Source organism: Sturnira hondurensis, unplaced genomic scaffold (assembly GCF_014824575.4).
Source record: "Sturnira hondurensis isolate 20B ecotype Veracruz unplaced genomic scaffold, ASM1482457v3 Scaffold0021354, whole genome shotgun sequence".
NCBI classification, from domain to species: Eukaryota; Metazoa; Chordata; class Mammalia; order Chiroptera; family Phyllostomidae; genus Sturnira; species Sturnira hondurensis.
The window spans coordinates 2890282-2905680 of NW_028093985.1; the positions used below are offsets into that span (position 1 = coordinate 2890282).

A 15399-nucleotide genomic window follows, 5' to 3' on the forward strand; every position below is an offset into this window, starting at 1 on the left:
CGCTAGAAGCGGAGAACAGAAACTCGGAACGATTACTTTGCGCTTTCACTGGAGACGGTCGTCGTAAAAGTGTTCCTTTCCTGTGGCGGGGCGCGTGGAGTTGGATCGTGGGTCTCTGACCGGAAAGTTGATCGCTTCTAAGCGCGCGGAGAACTGCCGCGGGCAGCCCGGCGGCCGTAACCATGGTGAGGAGGTTGTCTCGGGCCTTGGTTTTAAGTAGGGCATCTGTGTTGGTGGGGCCTAGGGTTCCCAAGCTCTGGGGCTGGGGGGGTGAGCCTTGGTAGGCGGAAGTGAGGTACTGCTGAAGGGAATAAGGATCGACTTCGAAAGGTCGGCTCCTTGGAATGAAAAAAAAAAACCCACTTCACATTGGGGACACAGAATGGGGTGTTTGCCAGAGCAAAGTTTTAGAGCAAGACGGGGTTCACTCCGTTAAATTCCTGGTTTGGCCACGGGTTGCGTGACCATTAGTGCCAGAGCCTAACGATAACCCTCTATCGTAGGCAGTAATCCCACTGCCACTTCTTTTTTTTTGCTGAAGAAATTGAGGGCATGCATCTTTGCACGGGCCAAGCATCTAATGAAATGCGTAGTCGGGCTCCCAGCGTAGTTCTGACTGCCAGATCCTTTCCTCTACGTCTCTGTTTCTCTGCAACACGACATTCCACATATCTTTTTCACATTGTTGCTGCAAAGTTGATAACAGTGGAAAACTTGCTATACGAACTATCTTGTTGATTGTGTTAGTATTATTCTCTGATGGAGTTGGCTTTGCATCATTATTTTATCTTCGAAGTCTTAAAATACACATAGACCAGGGCCTCATGTTTAAAGTAAAATAAAACTGACATATAAAACAAGCACTTTAAAAGCAAAAGGGATTTCGTATATTGCTGGTGAAATGCAAAATAGTATAGCCATTTTGGAAAACAGCTGGCATATGTCCAAACAAATGGACACATATGTGCCCTCTTACTCATTAAAAACTCCGGGGCCGGGGTGGAACCCCAAATATCCATCACTTCTACTTGGGTAAACAAATGGTGGTATATCCAGTACAGTGTAATATTACTTGACAGTAAAAAAGGAATAATGTGCCAGTACATGCAACAACATGGGGAATCTCAAAAGCCTTATGCCAAGTGAAGGAAACTAGATGCAAAAAGCTACATACTAGAGATTCCACTTCAGTTTCATTCTGGGAAAGGCAAAACTTAGAGCTAGAAATCAGATTGGCCAAAGAAGATTCACCTCAAAGTGACACAAGCCAACTTCCTGGGGGGATGGAAATATTTTCTATCTTGATTTTGGTGGATAAACAGTTGTACAGAGTCAAAACCTACAGCTGAATGAGATCCTGGATCAGATCATCCCTTTTTTGGTTCAGTGGATTTTGGACAGTTCCCTTCAGTAATTTTCTCTGAGATTATTAGATGTAGATCCTGATGCCTCATATCATTAAGGATCAAAACTTAAATTTAACATGGATCATGTGAGCAGGCCTAACACTAGAAGAGTTATTTAAGGGAGAGAACATTTCGGTGATACATGGTATTTTATGCTTCACATGTTGCTCAAAAGAAATGAAAGTTAACATTTCTTGCATCTTTATAGCCACAAAACGAGTATATTGAGTTACACCGTAAGCGCTATGGGTATCGTTTGGATTACCATGAGAAAAAGAGAAAAAAAGAAGGCCGAGAGGCTCATGAACGTTCAAAGAAGGCAAAAAAGATGATTGGTCTGAAGGCCAAGCTCTACCATAAACAGCGCCATGCTGAGAAAATACAAATGAAGAAGACGTAAGTGATCATTTATTTGTTGTAGCAAGTTAACATCTTTTGAGTAATAGTTATTAAAAATTATAATCTTTTTCCTTCTTGGTAGTATCAAGATGCATGAAAAGAGAAACACCAAACAAAAGAATGATGAAAAGACTCCACAAGGAGCAGTACCTGCCTATCTACTGGACAGAGAGGGACAGTCGCGAGCTAAAGTACTTTCCAACATGATTAAACAAAAACGAAAAGAGAAAGCGGTAAGCAATGAAATAATACAGTCTTTGTATCTTTTTTGTTCAGAGGAATTACTTAAATTCAAACCTGATGTTCTTTGTTGCTCCAGTTTAACTGGAAACATGAACAGTGTAGTCCAGTGAAGTCCAACTACCATATTCCCCAGTAAGATGTTGAAATCTTAGTGAAATTGCTTTTTCATCAACTAGCACATTTAAATATTTAGAAGGGGGGTGTTTTTGAAAAATTTTATTAGAAAGCCACTTATCTTTAGATTTTTTAAAAATTATTTGAAAACAAAAAAGCAAGCAGCAAATCTCAAATTTAGCACTTCAGTAGCTTCCTGTACTTGACAGCTAATGCTGTGCTGTTGTGAAGGGTACAACTACTTATTGTTTATGCTGTCCCGCAGCGTGTCAAAATTGGTCAGAAAGTTGGATTATGGAAAACATCCTCAAGTGATTGAACTTAATCAGTTTTAAAAAATTTTCTGGATTGCGCTGAAAACGACAAAAAGGGTGTAGATACTATTTTTTTAAACACCTGCGGACAGATCGACAGAAGTCCAGGTAGCAGGCAAAATATGTAGTAACTATACTTAAAGACCTTACAGTCTCCAAATTCAATTTTTAAAATGTTACTGCTTGTTTATTGGTGTGTAATTATTCAAAATTAGAGTGGTAGAACTTCAGCAGTAAAAGAAACTTCAGAGATTATCTAGTTAACCCCTCCTCATTTTAGATGAAGAGACTTGAGTCCGGGAGGTTGTGAGTCATTCTGCACAGTCATGAATCCATAAAGTGCTGGATATCCTCTAGAACCTATGTGTTAGTAATAAATAGGAATTCTTGCTACTGGCTTGCACTGCTTGTTTTTCCTTGTAGAATCTGCATTCTAGGGAAGTAGAAAATACCTGGTGATGATTTTGTGGTACCAGTTTTATAATCTAAAAGTCCACTGGAGGTAGAAATACAAAGGTATGTTAAGAGATGGAGACACACTTCTACTTTTACACTTTTTACTACTTAGTACTAAGCATGTATACTGCCTCAAGAGTCACCACCTTATTACGTGTATTATTTTTTATCCATAATAAGGCATTGAGATTTTCAGCTTAAGCAAACTATTTTATTTAATTTACCTATGATGTATAGTAAATTAGTTCCAATTATTTGAGGAGACAGTGCAGACCTCTAGAAAACAACTGAAGCCAAAATCTTGTTGGTTGAGGAAAAAAGTGAATTATTTCTTTGTACAACTAAAACATAACTTGACTTTTTCTCATTTAAAAAAATATATTGTATTGAATATGCTATTACAGTTGTCCCAATTTTCCCCTTTGCCCCCTCTGCCTGGTACCACCATTCCCTCCAGCAACACATCCCCCCCTTAGTTCATGTCCTTGGGTTGTGCATGTAAGTTTTTTGGCTTCTCCATTTCCTCTACTATTCTCAACATCCCCCCATCTGTCTTCTATCGATTATGCTTAATCCCTGTGCCTTTTTCCCCATTCTCCTTCTCCCTCCCCACTGATAACCCTCCAGATGATCTCCATATCTATGATTCTATTCCTGTTCTGGTTGTTTGGTTGTCTTTTTAGATTTAGTTGTTGATAGTTGTGAATTTGGTGCCCTATTAATGTTCATAGTTTGATCTTTTTCTTAAATAAGTCCCTTTAATATTTCATGTAATAATGGCTTGGTGATGATGAACTCCTTTAACTTTACCTTGTCTGGGGAGCACTTCACCTGCTCTTCAATTCTAAATGATAGCTTCGCTGGATATAATGTAGGTTATAGGTTCTTGCTTTTCATTACTTTGAAACTTCTTCCAGTCCTTGCTTGCAAAGTTTGAGAAATCAGCTGACAGTCTTATGGGAACTCCTTTGTAGGTAACTTCTTTTTTTCTTACTGTTTTTAAGATTCTTGATCTTTAACCTTTGGCATTTTAATTATAATGTGTCTTGGTGTGTTCCTCTTTGGGTCCAACTTTTTTCGGATTCTCTGCGCTTCCTGGACTTGTGTGCCTATTTCCTTAACCAAATTAGGGAAATTTTCTTTATTTTTTTCAAATAAGTTCTCAGTTGTTTGCTCTTCCTCTTCTCCTTCTGGCATCCCTATGATTTGGATGTTGGTGTTTTTGGAAATGTCTCAGGGGCTCCTTATACTATACTCAAATTTTAATTCTTTTTTTTCTTCTCATTGTTCTGGTTGAATGCTTTTTTTCCAACTCGTTGATTTGAATCTCAGCTTCATCCCCTCCATTGTTGGTTCCCTGTAGACTTTTATTTCACTTAGTGTAACCTTTTCTTCTGGGGTTTGTGTTGTTGCTGTACTCAGTGAGTTCCTTGAGCATCATGATAATCAGTGTTTTGAACTCTGCATCTGATAGGTTGGTTATCTTTTGTTTTCTGGGGCTTTGTTCTGTTCTTTCATTTGGGCCTTATTTCTTTGTCTCCTCAAATTGGCAGCCTTGTGTTTTGTGTGTAAGATAGGGTTCTTTGACTTCCTGTCTTAGTAGTGTGGCCTGTTGTAGAACAGACACCTGTAAACTGTGTGGGGTGGAGCCTTAGGTAATTGCCAAGGCAGGGCAACCTGCTTTACCACTTTGTGGCTGTGTGCGGGGAGGGCTTGGAAAGGGGACTGCTGCTTCCTGGCTTCTGAAGGTTTGCCTGGCACTTACCGTTTCCAGTCATTTCATTTACACCCCCTATAAGCGACTGGTGCCCTTCCAACTGTTGCCCTGGTGAATTCCAGAGGGACTGGGTCTGCATGTGTTCTAGGTCTATGTGGGTCCTTTAAGCAGTGTCTCCTGAAAATCTGGCGTTTTCTTCCACCCCCCACTGGTTTTTATAGCCAGAAGTTACAGGGATTTGTCTTCCTGGAACTGGAAGCCTGGGCTGTGCCGTCTGGCGTAGGGCTGGGGTAGCTCACTGCCTAGGTATCCCTTCTGATTTTTACCTAGCGCGCGCGCGCGCGCGTGTGTGTGACAGAGACTGCCTGTTCTGCTACCACTCCAAACCACATCTCCACCCCTCCTACCTATGGATGAATGTGGCTTTAAATCCTTGGTTGTCTGATTTCTGTACTGCTCAATTTTCTGATGGTTCTGGGTGTTATTTGTTTTGAGGACTAGTTGTAAAGTCTGTGGTTGTGTGGGGAGGCGAGGTGTGTCTATCTCAGCCTCCATCTTGACCTGAAGTGTTCATTGTCTTTTACTAACAATATAAATTTTAACTGGTCTATTTTTAGGGAAAATGGGAAGTCCCTCTGCCTAAAGTCCGTGCCCAGGGAGAAACAGAGGTATTAAAAGTTATTCGAACAGGAAAGAGAAAGAAAAAAGCATGGAAGAGGATGGTTACTAAAGTGTGTTTTGTTGGAGATGGCTTTACTCGAAAACCACCTAAATATGAAAGATTCATTAGGCCAATGGTAAGTCCTTTGCAAGAGCACAGTGGCTTAAATATTACTTCCTTTGTTAAATAAGATAAAGTACCTTTTAATTTCCTGGAATTCCTATATTGATACGAAGAACAGGTCGAAAGACATTTTCAGGCTACTTTTGGTATTTTAAGTTAGTGGTAGGTATTACTTAGGACTTTTCCATATCGTCAAAAATCTTGTCTTCACCTTCATAAGTGATTTGAGATGAAAAATAATTTTCATTACCCTGTCAGTAAATCTTGACTTTTAAAAATGATGTATTAGAATCCTTATGTTCCAAATGAAGTCATTTTACTCATTCAGTAAGTATTCTACTATACAGATGTTCTACTATACAAGTGCCTAATGACTTACTTGTCTGAGAAGATTTAAAACTTAAATAGGACTTTGTTCAAGTCAATGCTGGTTCAAGAAGGAAAATAGCAGTGCTTTTGAAAACATTCAGTATGTAATCATTGCAAAGAAAGAATTTAATGTGAAAGTGGGGCTTTACTCTCTGTTGATATTGACAGCAGCAATGGTCAAAACCAGTGTCCCCCCAATATAATTTAAGATACATTTTTGCAAAATCCTTTAAACAGACTGAATTGTTCTTCTAACTGGATATCCAGCCTGCTTAGAGAAACAAAGAATTAGAAAATTGGCAGTGTTACTCAGGCTCTCAACCTAAATAAATTTTTAATGAATTAAAACAGCTTATCTCTGTAAGTAAAGTTCTATGGAACACAGCCATGCGTGTTCATTTACATATTGTCCCTGGCAGTATTTTTCATGCACAGTTTGAGTAGTTTCAAGAGACCATATGGCCTGCAAAGCCTAAAATGTTCAGTGTATGGTTATTTACAGGAAATGTCCACCCATCACTAGATTACATCATGGACTCCCCTTGTTTTGATTTCATATTCATAATCATTTACAGGTTGCTAGCTTTATCAGTTCTACAGGGACAGTGTATACCTGACCGGCTCTTCTTGGCTTTCAGTAGCTGGGAAGATACATATATATATCTTAGTGAATATCTTAATGCGAATTAATCAGATGGCATTCTGAATGGTGCGGTTTTCTTACCATCTTGATTAATGACTGCATTACTAAGAACCTGATTTAGTATCTTTTGCCCGCTATGTATAGGTAATTATCATACTTAAGAGACTGCAAAGTGTTGTGGTTTCGTAATGTGCTATACTCCAAAGACCATATCTGGGTTACTAGGTGTCTGTGGTCACTTGTAATAGACTCCTCTGGAATCTTCCAGTCCATGACCAGTGTTACCATTAGTGTAAAGAAAGCTGACCGCCTGCTTGCTTTCTTATCATGGAAGTTATATGAGGTATAGGGACTTGGAATCATCATGTTTAAAGTTTGATTCCATCCACACACCACGTAACCTGGGAACAAGTCCTTTAACCTGCTAATCCTAGTTTTGTTGTTGTTTTTAAATAGGGGGAATTATATTTATCCTGTAACTCAGATTTTTAGTTAAGTATTTTTTATTTGATGCCTTCAGAGTTTACATTAATACATGTTTTTGGTTTATTTTTTTGTTTTCCTTTTGAGGCTTTTGGGAAAAGAAAAGCAGAAACAAAAAAATTATTACTCGTAGAGTTAACAATTTGGACTCTTTTAACATTCTTGTGTTTGACTGACTAGGGTTTACGTTTCAAGAAGGCCCATGTAACACATCCTGAACTGAAAGCCACCTTTTGCCTGCCAATACTTGGTGTAAAGAAGAATCCCTCATCCCCACTTTATACAACTTTGGGGGTTATTACCAAAGGTACTGTCATTGAGGTGAACGTAAGCGAGTTGGGCCTTGTGACCCAAGGAGGCAAGGTTATTTGGGGTAAGTAAATTTTTTTGTATGGGGGTATTACTCTTCTAATCCTGAAAATAAAAGTGTTCAAGTTGACATAAAGTACCCAGCAAATCTTAATGCACAAGAGCTAGGTAAGTTAAAACTTGGTATAAATCAGATTTAAACTTTTAGAATACTTTTTGTAGAAAAAAGTGGTTTTGAATATAATTAATTTTAATTTAGCTCATTGGTTTGAGCTATGCAGTGTGCTGCGTTGCTAGATTTTGATGCTGTTTATTTAAAGCATTAATTATGAGGGAAGCAAATGCAGAGATGTGCTTATAACTAAAAAATAGTGGAAGAATATACAGTAAATTAACCATGAGTGAGGGAAGAGAGCATACATCAAACAACCACACTATTTAAAAACTAAAATGTGTCATGTAGTGATTACAAATTTTTTCCCCTCATTTTCCTATTTTTTGCTTTTAGTGCCCAGATATGTCTAAACTTTATTATTCTTAGAAAGGGAAGAATATGTTTATAACTCTTAAGTGATAAATTAGAAATATAGGGGACAAAGGTTTTATTCTTTAAAATTTTTATTAGCTAATATCCCTGTCTTTCTCCATTTTGTTTCCTCAGGAAAATATGCCCAGGTTACCAACAATCCTGAAAATGATGGATGTATAAATGCAGTCTTACTGGTTTGACAGCAGTTTCATACAAGTAGCTCCTGTAATTATTGGGAGACTATGCATCAGTCAGGAAAACAGGACCATGATGTTTCTGCATATTTCAGTTATTACAGTGGTTTACATGTCTGCAATCATCAGGAGAACTATTTTATTGTAAAGAACATTAAAATGTCCCAGTTTTACAAATTGATATTTGTTTTGGGCTATTTATCATTTAGCTATTAAATGATTTTTTTTAAAAAAGCAGTTTAAGCAATATTCTGCTTCATCAGTATCTGCCATTTCTGGAAAAGCCAGTGTCATTGAAAATACCTTCTATCCTAAGAGTGCACCTTAGCATGTGGTCTAGACTGTAAGTCTGTTGTATGTATAACCTCACCTCATTATTCATCATTAATCCTAAGAACTGTAGCATTAACACACTTGGTAATATTTGTTACATTTATATATAAAGTATTCACATTAAAGGTATACGAGAAAAAGGTACATTACATTAAATCATATTTAGAAGAACTTAGTATTTTGAACATTTTTCTTCCATCATTTATAGTAGTAATACCTACTTAGAACTGTTTTCTACTTGAAACATGAAAAAAACACCAAAATGTTCACTAAACTTAAGGCAGTATATTTTCAGAACTGGAAAAATTTGTTGAATTTCAGGAAGAATGATCCTTAAAGGGAAATATATTGATAGTCACATATAACATAAAAAAGGTAATGTTAGCATTATAACTAAGTCAAAGCACTTTTGCGATATGAATTATATGTTTGTGACTTTGAACTTTAGGGTGTCTTATTAATCTATAATTGTTTTAAAATTTGGTTTATTTTTTAAAGTCTGTCTTAAAGGTACAACAGTGTGATTGTGCCTTTAACAATCATTTTAATGTCTAAACAAATTAGGTATCTAAACACATCTTCAGTGAAATTATGGAAAAGAAAAGAATTTCAAAACACAGACCAGGAAACAATCATAAAATATAGGTTTAATTACTACTTTTAAACTTAAAAAAAGAAAAAAAACTATCAAGAAAACAAACGAGTACTTCAGTAAGACTTGCTATTCTGAATAATAACCTTTTCTAAGTTCTATAAACTGTAAGTCTTAGAATACAGACACTTAGGAAAAGAAAGGCTAGGCTAGTTCCTTGGGAATGACTATCAAGTAGAATAATACAATTACTTCAGGGTAACAGAAGCTGAACCTTTCTCACAATTAGATTTTAACAAATGATTTTTCCCAGTAATAGAAATGGGGAATGTGTAAATAACTTAGGTTTTGAAAGGTGAAAGCAAAACATCAACTAAAAGTAAGCACTTGATACTACAGAACTAAGGTCTGCTTATTTTTTAGAACCAAAAATAAACAAACTATATTGTACAAAGAAAGTCTGATAGTAAATACTCAAACAGAAGCATAACTAATCACACCCATAAAATACTGGATAACAGCTTAAACACATTACTGAAGTTAGTGGACATAACAAGGCAGAAATTGTAAAACTGTTACACAGATGAGCAATGTTAGTATAAATTCCTTATTTACACATTAAGAATCTGTTTCAGTTTGCTGGTGTGACCAAATTTTAGAAGGTAATCCCTAAGGGTGAAGCAGAACATAAGAGCAAATATGAGACACTTGGTAACTGCTCCATTGACTGCAATCATACACTTCCAATAATGTTTCTAAAGTCACTGAAACCATTTTAGTTAGTGTAGTGTTCTGGTGGTCATCAAAAAGCGAACCGTTAATCACTAGTAGTTGTTATTCTTCCTGTGAAATTCTGTACTTAATGGAAACATCATGAATATAGACACGATTTAAGCAGATGACTGATGTTCTCTCATGCTATTTGATTTTATATAAAATCACAACAGACCCTTTCACCTTTAAAATTGTAGAGGAGCTTTATAATAAATTCTTAAATATACTTATTTCTGTGATGTCTAGCACTTTAATAAACTTAAAAGTACAACTAAAATTTTGATAACTGTCTGCTTTATATTACACAAGGAAATATATACGTATTTACACAAACTGAAGTGACCTTTCTCCACGAATAAGACTTCTAAACAGAAAACAGCTCACAAAGGACTACAGGATGTGACTGAACACTTAGCAACTAGACTAGCTGGCTGAAACCAGATTTCTGTCCTCTAATTTTGAAAATTTTTCTAATGTGCTCCCAAAAACTAAGTATTCTGATGAAATTTCGTTTCATTGTTGAGGATGTATTTTCATATAAATTCTATCCTCACTGACTATAGAAATCATTTCCTGAAAATGAACAAGTCACTGAATGTGAAAGTCAGGTTTTTCCATATGACCCAACTTTACCATCTCTCTATAAATGCCAAAATGACATTTTCTGTTATAATATTTAACAAGTTTTCTTGAGTGCTGAAAAAAAGCTTTGAAATTGCTTAAAATGCACTTCTTTTTCAAGAATAAACCAAAAATGTTTAACAAGTTTGTACTGTTAGTCCTTAGCAATCAAATATGAATTACTAAACATTTTTTTGTAAACTCAATTATATTCACACATCAAACATTGTCAGTGAGCTCAATCTTCCTAAATTAGACCCTTTTAAAGAAAATGAATAATCCAAATAAGAAAGTAAAATGTTAGATTTTTATGTTATAATAAAAATGAAAAGTTTAAGAACAAGAACCTACTAAATCTTAATCTTCATTTTCCTATTTGTGATTTTAACAAATGTATAAGATAGCATAAACATTTGATAACCAGTATTACTCATACTTTTTCTTTCACTTATATACCTTTTTTTTTGAGAAAACAAACAGCCAAAGTGCTATAATTTTCATTTAGCATGAAATCTGGCTTAACCTCAAGCAATAATTAAAGAAAACTTGGGGATACAAGTACTCAATATTTTACAGCAAATAGGGGTGTTTGCTATTTTGCCTGCTTAAAAGATTTTAATGTAGAAATTCCTAAAATACCATCATCTCAAAATAAAATTTAATGACATTACCTGACTGTGGACTAAAAAACTCAACATTAATCCCCAACACTTCAAATAATGACAAAAAGTCCTAGTACATTTTTTTTCATTAAGGACCAAGGTTGTTTTACAAACAATCTAAATAGTCTCAAAGCATTCTTCACCTTAAATACACATCTGAGTATACATAATACTTAAAAGAATAGTATTGTTTTGAGATTCTCTTTGGATTCTAAGAACAACCATTTTGTTCATTTCTAAATAAATTACAAAAATTAACAATTGAGGGATTTTTTTTTTACCTTTTCCTAGGCAAAGGCCTTTGCTATGGCAACATGATTAACAGGCTGGCTTGTAACCTGGCCTCATAACAAATTAAGAGTAAGCAAGACCAAAGGGACAACCAAAGCCTCAAACATGATTTAAGCCCGCAGGTCTTTAGGGCAGCTGTACTCCTGCCATCTAGCTCGAGATCGTGGGGCGCAGTCTCATACCTACCCAGAAATGGATGCCAAGGGCATGAGTTGGCAGGCGGCAGGAAGATCTTTTGACAGGAATCACACTCCATGTGTTAGGAAAGTGGATGAAAGCTGAGGGGGGATATAAATAAGATTCTAGAATAAAGGCAGTGGCAGGATTAAAGAGAAGTCTTAGGAAGGGTTCTCATATTTCTGAAGTATCCATGTTCGCTGGGTGAGGACAAAAGTATAGTCCCCAACTTTGAACAAAAAATTTAAGTAATTATATTAGTACCTACATGCCAGAGTTAAATCCCTAGCAGTACTGTTAATACTAGCTGTAGTACGGAGTGAGTTGGAAAGTCTGTACCTATTCAGACATTGAAGTCAAAGGAAAAAACTCTATCCATACAACATTGAACTGAGAGGCCAAAATACCACCCTCATAAACCTTTGACCATAAATTTCTGTAATTTGTGCTCTCATTTAGCTGAAATTATTATTTATTCTAACTTACTGACATTTTTGTTTAAGCATGCCTATATTGTAAAAATGCTGATTAGTTTGATATTTAAGCTAAAACTTCTAGAACCCTCATCAAATTTACTATTTAAAACCCTTAGTGTAAAAGATTTCTGTGATCCGCCAAAGTAATGTAAAGTCTACTACACCTTCAGTTTTCTAATTTACATTTCCTGAAATATTAATGATTGGATGTCCCCAACTACTAAAGAAAATATAGTATGATCTGGTTTCCGAAAATTGAAACATGATTAATAAAAATAAAAAACTATTTACACAAAATAGCCTGAAAAATTAAAAACAATGTGAATCCTAGGTCCTAAGGGGGAGAGAAAAACTGCATCATAAATAAGCTCAAATTTAGATTTTGGAATTTTTGTCCTGTGCCCCGTGCTATTTATTACCATATTTTAAAAACAATTACGTTACAAAGAAGAGGATTTATCATCTGCATTTCTTCATTCAGGCGAGCTTGGCTTTCTTCTTACCAGGTCCTTTATGCCCTTTGGCCTTTCTCCTTAAATTCCGCCTGTCTACAACAGGTACTTCCACTTCTATTTCCTCTGAGCTGCTATCCACAGTTTTTTCTGCTGACTGTGTAAACTGATCCAGTTGCTCAGAAGATGCTTCAGATTGCTCCTCTGACTGGTTCTTCTGTCCTGCATTCTGCGAAAATGGCACATCTTCAAGTTCAACTTCTATCAAAGAACTCTGAGGAAGAGCAGTAGACGTTTCCTGGGGTTCAGGTACCCCCTCTTCACCCTGGTCTTCCAATGAGGAAGTAGTGTTGGGTGATAAATTTTCAGAGATTGATTCTTCAGACAACTCAGCTATTACAGAGTTTGGAAAACCACTGTCAGATCGTTCTTCATTTGGGATAGTAGCAATATTGTCTAAACTTCCAAAATGTGCCTTCTTTCTTGAAACTAGAGGCAGTTTCTCTTCTGTGTGCCCCTTCTCATCAGATGGACCTTCCTCTAGCAACACTTCGGAGTCAGTTACATTCGAGGCCTAAAAATGAAAGACCTGGTGAACAAACTTTTGCAATATAGTTCTTACACAAATTATTTTCAGAGACTAGTATGTAACGACAATGAACTACATTTTAATCATTACTCATTACTATAGTTAATTGTGTACATATTCTGAATACAGCTCAATTTCTTCAAAACTGTCTTTTTGATAATTTGGATACATTAAGTTCTTGTTTTAAAGATATAATAAAAAGGAATAATTTTACCTCAGAAAGTACTTAAAATATTTTAATCTTCATATCAAGATTCTTCAGAATGGGAAGAATAGACAGAAAACTGTACTTGAAAAATAATTAAATAAATTTTTTAAAAAAGAAGAAACAAGAGAGCAATTTTAAGAAAAATAAAACAACGAAACAAAAATAAATAAATAAATAAATAGAACTCTTAAAAAAAGATTCTTCAAAGTCATGATTCAACTCAAAAGTTTTTACCTTCTTGGTGTTACTGGAGCCAGAACCAAGAGACTCTTGGGACTTGACACTGTGTCACCTGACTAAGTTTTTGACTGCGGTTTAGTTAGTTAGATGACCAGTATGGGCAATGGAAATTTTATTCACTTATTTATGTAAGGTGCTAATAAAATAATGCGATACAATAGATTTTTGCCTTAAATTGAAATATTCAAAATAAAAATTCAAATTTCTTTAAAAATATTCCATCAAGTTTTTTCAACTAATCTAATTTGTCTCCCGAATTAAAACAAATTCAAATGACTGTGTAAGCAGTAGGTATTCAGACAGTTGGTAAATACTTTTTATCCATTTTTCTAATCTTCTCTCTACAAAATAAAACTCATTTAGTAAGAATAATAAGGTTACAAAGATTTGAATTTAAGGAATATTACTGATTGCACATTGTAAACTCTAGTCTAAAATTTAATTTTCCTAAAGGACTGTGCATGTTAAGGTGGAGGAAAACACATGCTACACTGCCCCCTCCAATGTCACCAACACTGGAATATATTAACTATAAAAATTTAGCCCTGGCTGGTGTAGCTCAGTGGATTAAGCGCGAGCCTGCGAACCAGATGATCGCGGTTCGATTCCCAGTCAGGGCAACATGCCTGGGTTGCAGGCCAGTTCCCGGCAGGGGCCAGTTCCCAGCAGGGGATGCACCAGAAGCAACCATACATTGATGTTTCTCTTCCTCCCTCCTTCCCTTCCCCTCTAAAGATAAATAAATAAATATTTTAAAAAAAAATTTAGGTTACTTCCCTCTTACCTTTTCCTGTGCAATAGCCTCAGAGGGTTTTGAAGATTCTACCATCAGTGGAACAAGATTTGTAGAGTCTTCACTGGAATTAAAAGACTGCAATTTTAATTCTTCATCTAAAACTTCACTAGTGGAGTCTTCCTCTTCAGTTATAAGAGAGGTCTTAAGACTATCATCCATTATCTCACCATTCATAGGCTCTAATTCAGATTCCTACACCATTGGGAGAAAAAAAATAAGTCAGGACACAATTACAGACTAACTTGTTTGTCACGCAAGGTGGATCCATTCTCAGTACCTATCTGTCACACACCAGGACTCAAGACACATTCTACCGCATTAGAGGGCAGGGTTTAGAGAACAGTCTTGCTGCGGGAAAGGGGAAACTTACGAGGCAGGGTCAGTAAAAGAAAATCCTTAAGTGCCTTCAAGCTCCCCCTGTTCTCATGGAGAGAGGGGACAGGACCCAGATGCACAGTGAACACAGTGTGGGACTGAGATTCAGTAAATGAGACCCTGCCCCTTCTTGCTCCCTCTTCTTATAGGGCAATCATGGGAGGAACCTTTTCAGTAATAAAGTATCAGAGAGAGTCTAGGTGTGGTGCTACCTCTTTACAGAACACTAGCTGTCCAGCACTTGCTATCTTTGGGGCCTGTGGGAAGTTACAGTTTCCCCGCCAGAGAGAAGAAACACTAGCAACCTTGTGTGAGCTAAATCTGCCTACAGTTTCTTTCAGGAAGAGCAAGCCCTCAATCTCAGTTCATTGTCAAATCAACCCACGGCCATTTTTGACCAGTCCTGCTCCTTAAAGTATATTAAAATATAGAAAAGTAATCTGATAACACAAGTGCCAATTCCTGCAAAACTTCTTCCAGTGTTTATCAATTTACAACACTTCTATTTAATGTTTAATACTTCTAATCCTAGTGACATTATAATGGAGGGCATTTTATTACCATTTTAAAAATAAGAAAAATTATGTACACAAATGCTCAGAAATAGATTTGGCTGGATTATATAGAACCCCTGAAATCATATAAATAACCCTTTCCATAGGGAAATTGAAATCAGGGACTTGGAAAAATTAATCTGACCAGATAGTATAAATAGCTTGCACACAGAAGGTAATCACAATAAAACTCATAAAAGGACCAACTAGGGTAAGAGAAATGTTTTTAAAAAAAGGTTAAGAAAGTAAATGAGAAAGATAGAGAAAAGCTTAAACAAACAGAATTTTGGTGACTAAAA

At 36.1% G+C, this 15399-nt stretch overlaps 2 protein-coding genes across 8 annotated transcripts in view; one reads left to right on the top strand and one right to left on the bottom strand.

Moving 5' to 3' along the window:
- The first annotated feature begins 2 nt into the window (after positions 1-2).
- NSA2 (NSA2 ribosome biogenesis factor) lies at positions 3-8419 on the top strand. The gene is made up of 6 exons (XM_037032226.1): positions 3-185; positions 1615-1802; positions 1888-2038; positions 5267-5446; positions 7109-7301; positions 7899-8419. The coding sequence occupies exons 1-6, from the start codon at positions 183-185 to the stop codon at positions 7964-7966; spliced, it is 783 nt and encodes a 260-aa protein (XP_036888121.1). The 5' UTR covers positions 3-182; the 3' UTR covers positions 7967-8419.
- A 501-nt stretch (positions 8420-8920) lies between these two features.
- Positions 8921-15399, bottom strand: part of FAM169A (family with sequence similarity 169 member A) — a 58235-nt gene continuing 51756 nt past the window's right edge. For all 7 annotated transcript variants that reach the window (XM_037032222.1, XM_037032220.1, XM_037032221.1 and 4 more), the window contains 2 exons: positions 14160-14363; positions 8921-12912 (listed from right to left, as the gene is read on the bottom strand). In XM_037032222.1, the coding sequence (XP_036888117.1) occupies positions 12364-12912; positions 14160-14363 (753 nt within the window). In that variant the 3' untranslated portion in view covers positions 8921-12363. The remainder of the gene's footprint in view (positions 12913-14159; positions 14364-15399) is intronic.